At 41.6% G+C, this 17,193-nt stretch overlaps 2 protein-coding genes across 2 annotated transcripts in view; one reads left to right on the forward strand and one right to left on the reverse strand.

Annotated features, from left to right (window-relative positions):
* The window catches only part of LOC137433878 (uncharacterized), a 55,697-nt gene extending 41,040 nt beyond the window's left edge, over nucleotides 1-14,657 (reverse strand). The window contains exon 1 of the mRNA XM_068126317.2: nucleotides 14,204-14,657. Coding sequence (XP_067982418.1) covers nucleotides 14,204-14,393 — 190 coding nt within the window. The 5' untranslated portion in view covers nucleotides 14,394-14,657. The remainder of the gene's footprint in view (nucleotides 1-14,203) is intronic.
* Nucleotides 14,658-14,924: 267 nt separating this feature from the next.
* Nucleotides 14,925-17,193, forward strand: part of LOC137433877 (cohesin subunit SA-1) — a 68,455-nt gene continuing 66,186 nt past the window's right edge. Inside the window, exons 1-2 of the mRNA XM_068126316.2 lie at nucleotides 14,925-14,965; nucleotides 16,124-16,276. Coding sequence (XP_067982417.2) covers nucleotides 16,143-16,276 — 134 coding nt within the window. The 5' untranslated portion in view covers nucleotides 14,925-14,965; nucleotides 16,124-16,142. The remainder of the gene's footprint in view (nucleotides 14,966-16,123; nucleotides 16,277-17,193) is intronic.

Genomic DNA, 17,193 nt, shown 5'->3' on the forward strand with positions numbered 1-17,193 from the left:
TTGACTTTTGAGATGAATACAGACCGTGAAGGTGTGGCCTCGAGATCCTTTTGACTTTTAAGCAAGTGGTGTTTAAAAAATAGCATTTTTACTGTAGTGGGTACCAGGAAGCAAGTGCCACACCATCTATTGCTGCATGCATCCTGACCAACAGGAAATGCCTGCCATGAAGAACACAAAAGTTTTCGATGCAGGCAGGAAATGTAAATTTTTAAAAGGCCCACCTGGCTAAACAGTCGCATCGGTTCCGCTCATTAGGCATATGCTTAGTAGAGCTACAGCCCCTCTACATCTGCATAGGATTGTACTGCTACCAAATACCGGGAAGATAATGTGATTCTTAATTTTATAGATCAGTCCATCCCGGAGAGGGAATTTCCACATGGGTAACCTCCATGTGGGATCATGGGTTCGGATGATCTGATATGGTAGTGAATCTGAGAACTTGAAGAACTGGAGAGAAGAATATGACATTAAAGAGAATGTGTAAGTTGATTCCACAGGCAGGAAAAAAAAAGAGGAATAAATGAGTGGAGGTGAGCAGTGATTGTGGATTTTGGTAATATTATCAAAAGGGGGTTGCTGGTAGACCATGTGTGCCTTGTAGAAACCTAGGGGGAAGGGGATACAAAGCACAAAAAGGGCAGAGGGTGCAAGACCAGAAAGGAGGCAGTATAAGACAGGGAGACCCACTGACCTATCTACGATGGCAAATTGATGGGCCTATAGACTCAGCTTCATCGCAGGAGATTCCATCAATCTGGAAGACCTTGGCTTCCATGGTGTCAAGCTGAACAATGTGTGATGCAGGGGCACTAGCCCAGAGCTGCTAATGAAGGCCTTGAAGATGAATAAGAGTTCAGGTGTGCCAATTGGAAGGACTTTGCATGACGGAGGATGCCTAGTTGGCGACTGGCTTTGGGGTCAGCTTTGAAATGTGGTATGCCTATGAAAGATCATGTCTGCGAATGAGATCCAAACGTTTGAGTGACTGAACTTCAAAAGTGACAGTTCTTTAAGAGGGAGAGAGAGAAAAAAGGGAAAAAGGGAAAAAGGGAAAAAGGGAAAAAGGGTAAAAGGGAAAAAGGGAAAAAGGGAAAAAGGGAAAAAGGGAAAAAGAAAGGGAAAAAGAAAGGGAAAAAGAAAGGGAAAAAGAAAGAGAAAGAGAAAGAGAGAGAGAGAGAGAGAGAGAGAGAGAGAGAGAGAGAGAGAGAGAGAGAGAGAGAGAGAGAGAGAGAGAGAGAGAGAGAGAGAGAGAGAGAGAGAGAAGTGTGTGGGAAGAGTTTGTGATTTTGTCAAGGGCTGAAGAGGGGGAAGAGGCTGCAGCCTGTCTATCTGAAGGATTAGGAATGTCATGGCAGAGGGTGTAGTTGTCAGCAAAGAAATAAAGAGGATTTTTCAGAAAGTCAGATAGATCGGTGATGAAGATTAGGACTAGGGTTGGTCAAGAACACTGTTTTGGGGCACTCCAGTTTTGACAGGGAGAGGAGATGAAAGAATTCATTTGAAATCCACAGGTTGGCGCCATGAGTGGATTTGGCTTTGGATGCAATAGGTAGAGAGTTTAAAGAGCAAGGCGACTGTATTGAACTGAAAGAGTTCACATTTTGTGGTGTGACAACCTGAATTTAAAATGGATTAAATTGAGATTTTTTGTCGCTGATCGACACATAATACCCCATAATGTCAAATTGGAATTTTCTTTTTAGAAATTTTTACAAAATAATTAAAATGAAATCCAGAAATATGTAATTTACATAAGTATTCAACCCCCTGAGTCGATACTTTGTAGAAGCATCTTTGGCCGTGATTACAGCTCTGAGGCTTCTTGGGTATGTCTGAATCAGCTTTGCACATCTGGATTTGGAGAGTTTCCCCATTCTTCCTTGCAGATTTCCTCAAGCTCGGTAAAGTTGGAAGTGGAGCGTCATTGAACAGCAATCTTCAAGTCTTTTCACATATTTTCAATGGGATTCAAGTCTGGGTATTAGCTGGGCCACTCAAGGACTTTCACGTTCTTGTTCTAAGCCATTCTGAATGTAAATCTTCACTGCAGTCTAAGGTCTTTTTTACTCTGAAGCAGGTTCTCCTGAAGGATTTGCCTATATTTGGCTCCATTCATTGTTCACTCTATTCTTACAAGTATCCCTGTCCCTGCTGCTGAAAAGCATCCCCATAGCATGATGCTGCCACCACCATTCTTCACGGTAGGGATGGTGTTAGATGGGTGATGAGCTGTGCTTATTTGTTTGTCCGGGCGATATCTCAGCCATCCTTTGAGCTAGGAAGCTGATATTTTGGCACAATAGTGAGCAAGTGCTTTGGCAAAAACCGTATTTTTAATTTCTTGATTAATCAATTATTTAATTATTATCGATTTGTGAAGTAATTATTTATTTTCTTTCTCATCTTATTAGTTCAGGTATTCTACTAGCTAATTGCGATTTAAAAAATGAAGAAGAAGAAGAATAGGTTTCGGAGGCGTGAGACTCCTCGCTGGCCTATTTATGTGCAAGTCTTTTGTGTGCGCGGATAGGCGGTTTCAACAAGCTGAATGGGTTATACAGAGATGCGCGCTGATTCATCTGGGACAAGACTGTGATTGATGGCTGATGTGTTGGCAAGCTTTACCCTATTTTATATATGCTTTAGTGTGCTTTGTAGGATTAATGAGATTTTCGTCTATGTGTGTAGAATGTGAAGATTGATTTCAATGAAGCCTCTTATCTTGGAGCGAGGTTTTAGAATCATTTTCATTACACTAATTGATTAATAATTTAATTATTTTACCATTATTATTTATTTATTTTCATTATTAATCACTCATTTATTATCTTTCTCATCTGGGCAATATCTCAGGCACCTCTTAAGCGAGGAAGCTATTTGGACATGACAGTGACCAAGTGATTTGGCTATAAAGGATAGTTTTGATTTATTGATTAATCAATTTATCGAGTAATTATTCATTGATTAATCAAATAATCGATTAATTAATTTTTCCCCGATTAATTAATGTTTTAATTAATTTTCAAAAATTTACAACTTCGGATGAAACACTGGTGGTTGGGGTATGCTATTAGCCTATTGATTAATAAATTCATTATTTTACGATTATTATTTATTTTAATTACGCAATTAATCAATCAATTATTTTACATCTCTCCCTCCCAATATGTATGTGCTGTATATGCTGTATAGATCTCTATGTGCTGCGCGGCGTCATAAATTTCCCGTAGGTTTGGATTAATTTAAAGCAACTTTTACTTACCGTATTTTTCGGCCTATAAGTCGATGTGGAGTAGAAGTCAAATTGGCTAATTTTCCCATTTTCTTTCCTCCATTCATAGATAAGTCGATTTGGAGAAAAAGACAAAGCTACATCAACTACGGTAGTTAGCAAAACTGTCAGTCAGAACAATAGAGGTGTTTCCTTGCTGGTATGATCCCTTGGTAGCAGAGCCTCCGTTAGGCGCCCGCGGAGCCAGCAGCCACTGGGGGCCACCTACAAAGAGGGGCGTCCCACATCAGCTAAAGCATCTTGAAAGTCCAGTTATGCAACATAGACGTTTCCAATAACACTAGCCATTAGGGTGCATCAAACGCCCTTAGGTTCTTGGATTTTAATGTCTATTCTCTCAAATGTTACACTTGTTGGTAGAAGTATGTATGCAAAAAATAAATGAAATCAGAGGTGGTCCTGGGTGGCCACCGGCCACTTTTATATATTTAGGGCCATTTTCGGGGCCGCACTATGTAAAAATGTTTGATTTTGTTATTTTACACCCAAACCTAGTCATGTTTGGTATCAAATTGAAGGTCTTGATGAGAGGAATACAAATGTAACAATTTTATGCAAAAAACGATGGTTTGATAATTAGTTTGTATTTTTACATGAATGAAATCGGAGGTCTAATCGTGGGTCCCATACTAGTAGTCTAATAATATCCTTTATTTTCTTTCAGATGGCAGATAAGAAGACCAGATTAGCAAGTGCCATTTTTGGTCTTGGCAATGCTTTTACAGAAGCAGATGGTACATTGACAGGAGTCCGCCTCCCAACTTGCCGGCAGGTTCTTCGATGCGTGATGTGGTTCATCCAGAAAGAAATATGTGAAGGCAAACAAACTCAGCCACTGAAATGGAAATCTGCCAGCATCGTCCTTATCCAGCTGAAAAAATTCTACACTAAAGCAAATATTCCTATGCTTTCAGACCATCAATGCTGCAAACTAATACTTGACCTTCTTAATGACAATAACAAATTGCGTCAAATACCTGTTTCTCGCCGAGAATCTCCAAGCACTTTGGCTAAGTTGCAAACCATGAATGAACGTCTTGATAAGACCTTTGGTGTATGGACAAAAGATGCAATGACAAACATTAAGAATGAGGAAGATAGAGTATTTTTAGAGTCAATGAAATCTGACAGAGTAGCCTCATTTGGTGGTGTTGACAAGAAGAAAGTTGATAAAGATCATAGAAAAGAAAAACGCCTCTTAGCGGAAGCTTCAAGACGAGAACGTCATGAATCATCCAGTGTACAAGAGATGACAATTAGTTCTGTATGCTCTGATGATAGTGACTCTGCAGATAGCTTGGAAGAAACTGAAGAAGAGGCGATTCCAGAGTTTCAAAGGAAGCGTAGTCACCACAGATCAACATATGCAGGTACATCTGCCTTTATTCCTCATGATATTCTGAAAAGACATTCAGTTGTGTCTGTTGCTACTCGACTAAACATAACTCCTGTTCAACAGGTTGCGCTCACCAAAGCTGTAATTCAAGAGGCAGGAGGTGATCCACGTCGTGTGGCCAAGTCGTACTCAACTGCTGATAAGGCTCGACGATCAATAACAAGTGCTATCGCCAAAGATATTCAAGAAAATTGGATCGCCCCAACAGCTGCAACACTTCACTGGGATGGCAAGCAGATACCAACGCTCACAAACAAGAATGTCAAGGAAGAAAGATTGCCAGTGTTGGTTGGGAATGCCACTGATGTAAAGCTACTGGGGGTGGCTAGATATCCTCCTGGAAGTGATAGGTCATCAGGTGACATCATTGCCGAGCACACTTACACGTATCTACATTCATGGAAGTGCAAACAATCAGTTGTCAACTTATGTTTTGACACAACAGCATCAAACACTGGACACGTTACAGCTGCCTGTGTTACCATTCAATCAAAACTGGACCGTGCTCTTCTGTGGTGTGCATGTCGCCATCATGTTGGAGAGGTAATCCTGGATCATGTGTTTGACGTTCTCAAAATTGAGGCATCAAAGTCTCCAGAAGTATCTTTGTTCCAAAAATTCCAGAAGAATTGGGAACGCATATCGCATGCAAAGAATGAAAGTTTAACCAAAATTGACATTTCCATGTACAATGACTATGCACAACAGCTGCTTTTATCCTGCAAAAACAAGGTTTTAAGCACAATCCGCACAAGCGCTTCATACTGTAGGGAAGACTACAAGGAAATGGCACAACTCTGCCAGGTAGTCCTCGATGATGATGTCACAAAACAAGGAACACTCCACAGACCAGGGGCCATGCATAAAGCAAGGTGGATGTCAAAGATTCTTTATTCCATCAAAATATGCCTACTTGAAGAGCAAATTTCTCTACTACCTCGAGGAACTGTAACAACACAACATCAACAGAAAAAACTGAAGGAGTTTGTTGTTTTTGTTGTTTATATTTATTGTGATTGGTGGCTCATATGTCAGTCTGCTTCAAATGCCCCATGGTTTGATTTGTGCTTTTACAAGACTCTGCTCAACTATAAAGCTGTCAACTCAACCATTTCAGTCAGCGCTGTGAAAGCCTTTGATAGACATTTGTGGTATTTAACCCCAGAACTGGTTGTTTTGGCACTGTTCAGCAATGCAATTCCTCAAAAGGATCGTCGTGCCCTTGCAGATGTGTTACTGGCCATACAACCAGATGAAATGCCAAGCACTCCAAAACACCGCTACGGTTCTGGATATGGCAAACCGTCATTTCCAAAAATTACAGAAGCGACAACCCTGGCTGATCTTGTGAACGAGGACTCGTGGTTTACAGTAAACCTTCTTCACCTAGATATGACCTTCCTAACAGAGGATGTTGACACTTGGCAGAACAATGAGCACTTCAAGGCAGCCAAGTCCATTGTGGATGGGCTTAATGTTGTGAATGACCCTGCGGAGAGAGCAGTAAAGCTCGCAACTGATTTTGTCTCAACTGCAAGAAGAGAAGACCACTTCCAAAATCTTCTTCAAGTGGTTGAATGTGACCGCAAAGCGAGGCCAAATTTGCGGAAACGAGCAAAGTTGGAGTAGTGACATTGGCGTTGTGCTTAATACATTTTCAAACTTTTAATCAATGAAAGTACAATACTACAACACTGTACTACAACTTTGTAATATGAAGAACGATTTTGGTTAATTTTACATTGACATGTAAGGTTGTTTTAACTGTTTGATATTAGGCATTTAGTAAAAGTAGGACTTTACTTTTGTATATAGGTATAATGGTTAATTTTACATTATCTTGTAGTTAATTTTACATTATCTTGTAAAGTAGTTTAGCTGTGGCCCTAAATGGCCCTAAATATATAAAAGTGGCCGGTGGCCACCCAGGACCACCTCTGATTTCATCTATTTTTTGCATACATACTTCTACCAACAAGTGTAACATTTGAGGGAATAGACATTAAAATACAACAACTTTTTGAAAATCATGGGGCGTTTGATGCACCCTACTAGCCATGCATATCTACCGGCTGCCAATCACTTCACTGACGGGTTTAATCAAAGCCATCATGTTGCACTTCACAACCACATGGCATACCTATCTGTAAATCTCAGAGGATGAAAAATACAGTGAAACACCTGAAAACCGGACCCTTCGTGGCAGAGCTGCTGCTGCTGCTGCTGTTGTTGTTCTTGGTGTTGTTGTTGCTGTTGTTGATTTTGTGCTCTTTCCGTGTCCGTCACGCTTTATTCTAAAATCTTGAATGGTTCCTGTTACCATACTTTAGACATATTCTTCATCCAATTCAGAAAGATAGACGGACTTTAAAAATAGAAACCTGTATCTTTATGTTTAAACAGACATTGATTTTTTTTTTCCAAGTATAAACAATCATTAGGGGACCGAGTCTATAAAAGATTTGGTCTCCTTTTGTTATTGGACTTATTATTATTATTTCCACCAAATTTTGTGGAAGCTGCAGCGTTGGCACTGTTGCTCCGATCAACGATCAAGTTGAAACTTTCCAGGAATGTTGGGGCCAATGGGAATCGATGCCATTTTTTTTCAGAATTTTGATTTTGCAATCACCATGGCAACCAGCTTGGATTTAAGCGAAAATTTAAAGATCTTCTTCTCCGAAACCACAAATGCTATAGATTTGATTCTTGTCATGTCATGATTGACTACCCATGGTGCAAAAAAGTTGAATGAGATGACATCATTGAAGCCATTTGGCAGCTATGGTGAGGTAAAGAAAATTCTATCAGATTAACACAAAACATTTTTTGTGGCATCTATTCATCAATAAGAACTTGATATCAAATTTTTTTTTGATCGGTGACATGGTCTGGCAATGAAAAAGAAAACAAAATTGATCAGCATTGATGATGTCATAGGTCACGTGACCAGGCGGATATATTGGACTTCATGAAAACCTTTAAAATGCATCTCCGCCTTAATTTTTAGATCGATTGAGTTGAAACTTGGACCACTTATAGTATTCCACTTGACTTAATGTAATATCGTCTGGATGACATCATAGGTCACGTAGCATTGCGGCCATATTGGATTTCATGAAAAAACCTCTAAAATGCACCTCCTCCTTCATTTTTCGGATCAATTCAGTTCAAACTTTGCATAATTGGGTCCGGGCTGCCGTTGTCAAGGACGCTGTTGCACACTTGTCCAATCAGAATGTGGCGTCTTGGTCCCGGGGGCATTACTGCTCGCGGTTTTAATTTCTTCTTGTTTCCATACTTTTTCCAGTAACATCCCTACATCCTTTTTCATTTAAAAAAAATGTTAGTATTACTTGTTAAAAAGCTTTCCAACGACCTCAAAGTAAATCGAATGAAAGTTACTTTGAATCATTTACTGATTTTACGTCATTTCCTCCATCTTGCGGAAGAACCTTTAGGACGTCAATCAGCGTTATCTTCATTCTTAACATACTCAGCATTAGGCTCACATAAGCTATCCTTGCAATATTGAACAGCGATTGACATTTCACTTATGGCGCTTTTCCATTGCACAGAGCGGTGTTACGGCACTGTACAGTACGGTTCGGTACGGTAATCCCTGTGTCGTTTTTCCATCGCACAACAGAACCGTGAAAATAGGCGGAGTTATCTGAAGAGGTCTTTCCGTAAGGATCTTAACAAAGCGTGACGGTTCTGTGACGATTGCGATTGATCAATCAACGGTCTGCAGTATTGCTAGCTCCACCCATAGGCCCGGGTTCGGCTCGCTTGGTACCTATAATAGCAGGAACCAAATTTATCACGGGTACTTAGGTACGGTACGGTTCGCTTGGCAATGGAAAAACAAAAAAACGGATTTTGGTTACAGTACGGTACCGCGGTGGAAAAGCGCCATTAGTTCATTGTTGGCCACATATCACACTCTGTGTGACCCATAGTACTAGTACTATCCTCTCCAGTTTGGTTACAATCAGTACAGGCATAGCCGAGATATGACAATGCATTACCCACGATGGTGTGGAAAGACAGATACACGCAGAGACAGACAGACAGAGCTGGTCATTCTAATACTTCGCTAACCCCTCCGGAACCGAGGTATGAATCGATTCTTCGGCTGAAGATCTGTCACCATATTATTAGCCCACCAATAGAAAGGGCCCCCCACATGAGATTTGCAGGGGGCCACCCACATACACAGCGGAGGCTCTGCTTGGTAGATGAAGTAGAACTCATCGACGCAAACCCGGAATATGCTCACGTCAGATTTCCTGATGGCAGAGAGACCACTGTTTCAGAGCGACATTTGGCACTTCGTGAAGATGTTCCCCCTGTGCACATGACATATAATACCATACCAATTGAACAACAGCACACTGCAGGGCCCAATACTGTTGAGGTAACACTTATAGATTCTCAGACAGCAGAGATCCCTGCTAATGCGTCTTCAGCTGAGGACACCGATCGTACAAATGAACCCTCATCATCAGATGCACAGCAGGGTGGAGCTTATTTTTGAACTTTTGAAATATGATCTTCTTACCCTCTCAATTTGTTCCTTATATGAAATAAAAATTCAGGCAAAATATGAGCACAATTGAACAATATTTAGGGGTAGCTCAATGATGGTAAAGTTTCTGATACCCCAAAGCTGCGGCCGCCCTTTTATTTCGCATACTACTGATAATAGATTAATTCTGTTGATAAATTAAGAACCCAATTTTAACTACTAAGTAAATTGACACTCTCTCCTATCATCATACACACAACATGCAATCATTGTGGTAAAATTAATTACTGGGAACACAGATAAAACCTTTAAGTTATAAAACTCTGTGCTCCATTAAATAAATAATTACAGTAGTAATATGTACATTGTACATACACAATATCTGTTATAATAAAAGAGTAAAATGTTCGTTGAGCTAGAGTCTGCTAGACAATAAATGCTAAAATGAGATGTAGCGCTGACCTGGGAACGCTTATCACCATAGTATCTAAAAGTAAACACTGTACATAGGTGTATCACAGAACACTATTTGAAAATAAAAACGAAGTTATCACAGGCTTTGCAGAGAATCACAGGCTTTGCAGAGAATCACAGACACAATGGGTGTATAAACATGGTATAATATTATCACAGATTATAGAAGCATAATCATTGTGGTTCAACTGGTTCATATCTATTATCCAACCAATCATCCGAATCCCATTGTTTTGCTGATAAATTGATAATGCAAATTTTCCATGAATTTATATTCCAGACATGTTCAGACTTGTTTACTGTTTGGACTCAATGGACTGACTATGCTGACTAAGCAACAGCTGCAACACTGTTGCAGCAGTATGTTTGTGTAATTGCTTGAGGCATTGTGCTCACTGCTCAGTTATTAATAGAACTGTTTGAATTTTCTTGATTCTTAATTTCTTAATGCTATGTTCTATTTCTTTCAGATTCATATCTGATTGAAAATGTCATCTGTGGAAAAAGCAACAAGATCTCAAACCAAGTTGTATCTCCTTGGCGACTCTGTGACTGAATTAAGTGGCAGCAAGTTGCCATCATTGCGTATGGCTCTTGGATTCTTCCTACATCACCATCTCGATCTGAAGGAGACCGTAAGACAATCGTCGGATGTTACCATCACGGAAATAGCTAACTTTTGGAAGAAAGCTAGAATCCCGATGAGAGCTCATCAAAACTGCCAAACCAAGCTTGAGCAGACATTTGAAGAATGGCGTCTTCTGAAAAAGAACAAAGCGCGAACGTCACCAACTCAACTCGCGAGAGAGTCGGCTTTTGTTTCCAGGCTTGAAGACCTTTTTGATGTCGCTCATGCTGATGCTCTGACCAATACGTCAGTATTACAAGAAGACAAGGATTTCTTGTTAGCCCAGCGAGAAAAGGGAAGAAGGGGGTCGCTGGCTGGAGTAGATGTAAAGCTTGCTGCGAAGGAGAAAACGGCGTCCAAAAGAGAGGAGGAAATGCTTGCCAGGCGACAGTAAATGGAGCAAATGAAACAGTTAGCAGCTTCTACAGCTGAACTGATTTCATCTGGTTCTGAATCTGAAAACAGCTCAGCAGATAGTGAAAAGATGGAAACTGGGGACAATGCAAGTGAGGGAGCTGCTGGAGGCATCACATTTCAGACACGAAAAAGAAAGAGGGGGCGAAAAACTGTCGTTACTGAAGAACTCGCAGCCGCTCTAGATCGCACAAAAGTGTCAGACCGCAAAGCCGTTTTTGTTATAGCAGAAACTGCCAAAAGCTTGAGACAGAACATTGATGAACTTGCTCTAAACAGAGACTCAATTCGCCGACAAAGAGTACAACACCGAGTCCAGAGATCTGCAAATATAAAGGCGGAGTTTCAGGGTAACGTTCCCCTTGTTGTTCACTGGGACGGCAAACTGATCCTTGATCTAATTGGAAAAGAGAAGGTTGATCGCCTGCCAGTATTGGTTTCAGGGAAAGGAGTTTCTCAGCTACTCACAGTTGCCAAGCTTCCATCTGGAACAGGCAAGGCTCAGGCTGCTGCTGTCTTTGGAGCCATTGAAGACTGGGGCGTAGCCGACAGCATCCGAGCTATGTGTTTTGACACGACCAGCTTGAACACTGGTTGAATCGCTGGTGCCTGTGTCCTCCTAGAGCAGAAGCTTGAGAAGGAGCTCTTGTCACTAGCTTGCAGGCATCACATTATGGAATTGATAAATTGGTGCAGTGTTCCAAGTGTCCTTCCCCCTCTCTTTTGTGTCCTTCCCCCTCTCTCCCCATCTTGTCTACCGCTCCCCTTGTTTTTTGTGTTTTGTGTGTCGGTTTGTCTTTTTGTGTGATTAATGTTAGCTCTTTCACGAGCCTCGATCTTGTATACAAAAAAAAAAAAAAAAAAAAAAAAAGTGTGTATGGGATTGGGAGCCAAATCTTCTCCCGAGGTTCCACTCTTCAAACGCTTCCTGGAATACTGGGGTTTCATAGACACGGCCAAGTATGAACCAGGGATTGCAGCTGATGACGTGGCAAGTCTAGTGGAAGACATAAAGCAAGGCACTATCGATTATGCCAACAAGCATCTTGAACAGAGTCAGCCGAGAGATGATTATAAAGAATTCTTGGAACTTGTGATTGTCTTTCTCGGTGCTGCTCCTGCCAGAGGAGTGCGATTCATGTCACCCGGAGCAATGCACCATGCCCGCTGGATGTCCAAAGTAATATACTGTCTCAAGATCTGGATGTTCAAGGCTCAATTCAAACTGACTCCTGCAGAAAAGAGAGGATTACGTGATGTGTATGTATTCACAGTACGTGTCTACCTGACAGCCTGGATCTCTGCACCTCAAGCATCAGGTGCTCCTTACAGTGACCTGCTGCTGCTGAAGTCACTGCTTGAATACTCATCAATCCATCCAGCCATCTCAAAGTCAACATCACGCGAGTTTTCCAATCACGTGTGGCACAGGAACTTGTTAGCTTGGCTTTCTTCGACAGTCGGGTCAGTTCGGCAACCAAGAGACTGATGGTGAGTGCCATGAAGAATGAAGAAGACCAACATCAGGATCATTCCAAGCGAATCACTGTTGCTCTTGATTCATTCAAGGACAAGAACTTGGAAGATTTCGTCACAGCAAGCTCAATGAAACTTCTGCGAATGATGGAACTTCCAGATGGATTTCTCGCGGTTGATCCGGACTTGTGGGATGACAGAGACGACTACGTACAAGCAGGCTGCAGAAACAGTCAACTCTCTAAAAGTTGTCAATGACTACGCTGAACGTGGAGTGGCACTCATTCAGGAGTACAGTGGGTTGATAACCCGCGATGAAACTCAGCTGCAATTCCTGCTGCAAGTTGTCGAGGACCATCGCAGAATGTACCCTGATAGCAGAAAACATACACTGTACTCCTGTGTATGTGATGTCACTCTCTTCCATGAAATGGAAGCCATGATGCCATGAAAATAATAAATTTGGGGTTTGCTGGACATTGTCAGACTGATACTATGAACTCTGTCAGAAACTGAACAAAGAATTCACTATTAACGTGTTCAAAAATAAATACTGTGTTCAAGTGTGTTGTTTAAAATAAATTAAGATATAGTCTGATATACTCGTAATTCGTTGAATTTTTATAATTTTCATAATCTTTGCGGCCCTTGAGCTACCCCTAAACATAATCATTTAGTGCTCAAACTTTTTATACAGTGTTTCTATATTATATGGAACAGATTAAGGGGGTAAGACTTTCAAAAATAAAAATTTCGTCTTTTTTAATTTTAAAAGCTCCACCGTAATGCACAGCCACCATTACGTCGACCTGAGCGCATCAGACGCCCTCCCGAAAATCTTGGAGAATATTTGATTGAATTCCAAAAGCCTGGGTGAATGTGATGAAATTCAATGTGAATGTTGTACTTAAGTTTCAGTGTTAATGTACCGTTTGCTACCTTATTAGGATTGTTAATGTTTATGTTTCAGGTATCACTTTGATTGAGTGAGTTAAAACCTTGTATTGAAGTCGGCTTGTTTCTATCCTACAACAAGGACTATAGTTTTGAGGATGCATAATACCCATGAAAAAGGTGCTCAATTTGTAGAGCAAAAAAGCACGTCAATCCTCAATAAAAAGGATGTTTCTCCCAATTGAAGTACAATTATTTAACTTGTTATATTTGAAATGTACTGTCGTGGGGTTTTTAACGGGTTTACCTTGTATAAAGTGTGTCATTCTCCGTTTCCAGATACTTATTTGAGAATTCTGTATTTTATTCTACTGTATATGGTTAAATAGCTTTTTTAATAAATGGTTAAATATCTCACTCTCTATTGTAAGCCTGGTGTTATCTTGACGATTAAGGAGGCTGGCTTAAGATATTAGGGCCCCGAGTTCAATCCCCTGTTCATGCCATTGAATCAACACAGAGTGGGTTGACTCAGGTGTTCATCTTTCCGAGGTTGAAAAAATGAATACCAGTTTACTGGGAAGAATGAGACCCTCCAGTGTGACCGTGCCTTGGAGTGGTGACCCATCCACGATTGTGCACATTAGCCTATGAAACTGCTTCGGCAGGCGGCCCAGTGCATCTGAAGATACAAAAGGGGTGGTGTTCTTCTTCTCTCCATCTCCTTCTTTGGGGGGTTTGGGGTTGGGGGTTTTGGGAAAGAGGGGAAAAAAATTTGGACAAAAATATTGGGGGGGAGTTGGGGGAGGGGTAATTGTGTCCCCTCCCACTTACGGGGTGTGGGGAGGGGTCATACCAGAATATGATACAAATACATTCATTCATTCACAACAGCTTATTTCAATGCACTGAACAACGAAGGCCTCACTCAACTGACGTTGCCATGGTCACCGCGCTTTCCAATAGCGCGTTGACGAGAGATCTACACATTTAGTCATCCTAATATAACGTACATTGTACATAGCGAATGTTTCCAAACATTAGTGGAGGTACGTATTGAAAAACAATGCAAACTCGGCAGGGGGACCTCACTTGAGCACGGCCGGTTCTGGGACCCAGAGAGCATCGATTGCAACTCCTCCTGAGACTGCCCCATTCGTGAAAAAGGCTCCCATTCGGACTGAGACTGTCCGAGTCGTGACCGAATCTCCACGAGTCTCTCTACAGAGTGTCCGAAAAGACGACGTCCCCGCCGTAAACCCCGTATCTTCTCGTTGTCCATAGAAATCACTCCACGTTTACCTTGAGTCTCGAGAACGTTAACCTACTTACCCTACCACCGTACAGCACAACAATGACTACTACTACTACGGCTACACTCTAGCCACTACACTGTGCAATATGCAATATCGCACTTTACAGATATTAAGGGAAAAAAAAAAAGCTATATTTTTACCAAAAAAAATTACAATTTACCTCAGCCTTTACACTACAGGAAGAACAAACTATCATTACATTTGACGGAAAAATTAAATATCTCTTGATTTAAATTGTGTAGTATTATAAACCTTAGCTAACTCTTCTATAACTACTAAAAAATGAATGTAAATGCTATGTTGCTTTGTAAGTGTAAAATATAATAGTTTACAATAACAACAACAACAACAACCGCAAGATTTACCAACCAATCGGAAGAGGTAGAGAATAACGGAAGTGACGATATTGCATAGCATTAAAACTCCCGCCAAAAAAGAACGCCGTCGCCGTGTGTTGTCGAAGCGCTTTCAGACGCCTCAGTCGCCGAAGAAGACGATCAAGGTTTCTTCAGTATTTCTCGACATTTATCGCTAAAACGTACCTTGTCAATGTTTTATTGTCGACACTTTCTAAATCGCTGTTGTTTTTCAGTCAGTCTTGCAGAAAGCCAGATTTGATTTGTTAAGTTTACTTGCGTGACTCGGCGCGCCTCATCACACATCGTTTCAGTGGGATAGGTATCTGACCATTTCGGTGTATTTTGGGTCTTCGGGGCCTTTCAGGGTCTTTGGGGGTATTTGGGGTATTTTGGGTCTTTGGGGTATTTGGGGTCTCTAAGGGTATTTGGGGTATCTAAGGGTATTTGGGGTCTTTAAGGGTATTTGGGGTCTTTTAAGGGTATTTTTGGTCTTTTATGGGTATTTTGGGTCTTTTTGGGGTATTTTGGGTCTTTTAAGGGTATTTGGGGTCTTTTAAGGGTATTTGGGGTCTTTTGTGGTCTCTAAGGGTATTTGGGGTCTCTAAGGGTATTTGGGGTCTCTAAGGGTATTTGGGGTCTCTAAGGGTATTTTGGGTCTTTTAAGGGTATTTTGGGTCTTTTAAGGGTATTTTGGGTCTTTTAAGGGTATTTTGGGTCTTTTATGGGTATTTTGGGTCTTCAGGGGTCTTGGTGGTCTTACGGGTCTTGGGGGATTTAAAGGGTCGTCAAAGGTCAGGGGTCTCGGCAGTCTAAACGTAAGAGTTTACGGACTGTGTTTTGGGTGTTAATTTTATTTGAAGAAGACGTTTCGGTCGCATATAAACAAACCTACATAACCATATACGTTTGCTCTATTATAATAGGATAGCAAAGATGTCCGCACAGTCGCCGTTGAACTGTCTAGCTTGGCTTCGAATCTTGGCCTAGCTCTAAACCGCCATCCTGGATGTTAAACTAACTGGACGTCCCGGCTGCGGCATTAGTCGTTGGGTCTTAATGATCCTATTGTACCATTCGCGAAGTGGGGTTAAAATTCCATGGGGGCACTGCATCAGCGGCACAGTCACGCCTTCAGCAAAGTGATAGTACTGTATTTGCATTTGCAGCTGCTGCACATTAGAAGTTTTGTCTGTTATTTATTTATTTAATTAATAGCAACAGCTCAGATCAGCGTTTTTGACGTCACGGGCAGCTCGTCCTGAGACGTTGTGTTTTGTGTTCATGAACACTATTATGTCCTTGAATAATTGTGCAATTTTGCTTGTTGTTCACTGAAGGCAAATTGGAGGGCCCACGATGCCAGGGACAATGTCGCTGCGCTCCAAGCGAGCAGCTCCACGTCCTCTGCAAGAGATCACAAATGACTGCGAGGTTCCCTGTGCCTCTCCCAATCCAGACAACTCTCCCATGCAGACATCAGCTTGTCCTGAGTGAGTCTTTGTCTCTGTATCCTCCTCCTACCTAAATGATGGCTTTATCGATTGATTTTATCAACCAAATTACAAAAGTTGACAGGTATGTTTACTAACGTGGGAAACTAGGTGCAGCTGGTGCTTGGAGTGTTGGCCTGGCTGGCGTGGGAAACTTTATATATTTATTTATTAATGTTGAAGGCTCCAGGCACGGACTATATAGGCCTCATCGAGGCCAGGCCTTGAATAAAAGGGCTGCTTTGATAAAGGTGAGGAGTGAAAATGAGTAAGAAAAGTGTATGATGTTTGTTTGCAAGAAACAGAGATGAAAGCTAGGCCCGGTAGCTATAGTTCGAGTGAGACAGGAAGTAATATCGGCATTCCTGTCACGGACGGAGAGGGCAAGATGGTTCCGGGCACCACTTTAACACTTAAGTCAGAACGGTAGTCCTACCCTTGGCGGTTGCCGTCGACGACCTACAACCTAAAAAAAACCAGTCCCACCGGATGGGTGTTTTTTAGGAGGCACCCTCTCCTCACTGGATGGCCTCATCCGCCCTTTAACAGGTATTATTTTTAGTCCTGCAGGTGTCAGTCACCCTCCCCACTGGCAGGCCAGTGAGGGTAGTCTGTTAAGTCGCCGACTACCTCACCATGCGGCAGGTAGCACTGGGTTACATGTTACCAGTGGCAGTCAAGAGACCAACCTGACTGAAAACTAGTGTATCACAGCAAATTCCTCTCATAAAATTTATTTATTCTTATTGTTTATTTGTGGCCTATCGGGTAGGGGGCAAAACTGCTCGGTTGGGGGACTGCTCGGAAAGTGCAAAACCATCCTGTAAGAGGAAGCCATAAGTGATGTCGGCACCTGTATAGTACGGGTTTGTGTTCTCTCAGTTGATTATATTTGTTTTTGTCACCCACCTTGCTAT

Source organism: Myxine glutinosa, chromosome 10 (assembly GCF_964187855.1).
Source record: "Myxine glutinosa chromosome 10, kmMyxGlut1.1, whole genome shotgun sequence".
Lineage (NCBI taxonomy): Eukaryota > Metazoa > Chordata > Myxini > Myxiniformes > Myxinidae > Myxine > Myxine glutinosa.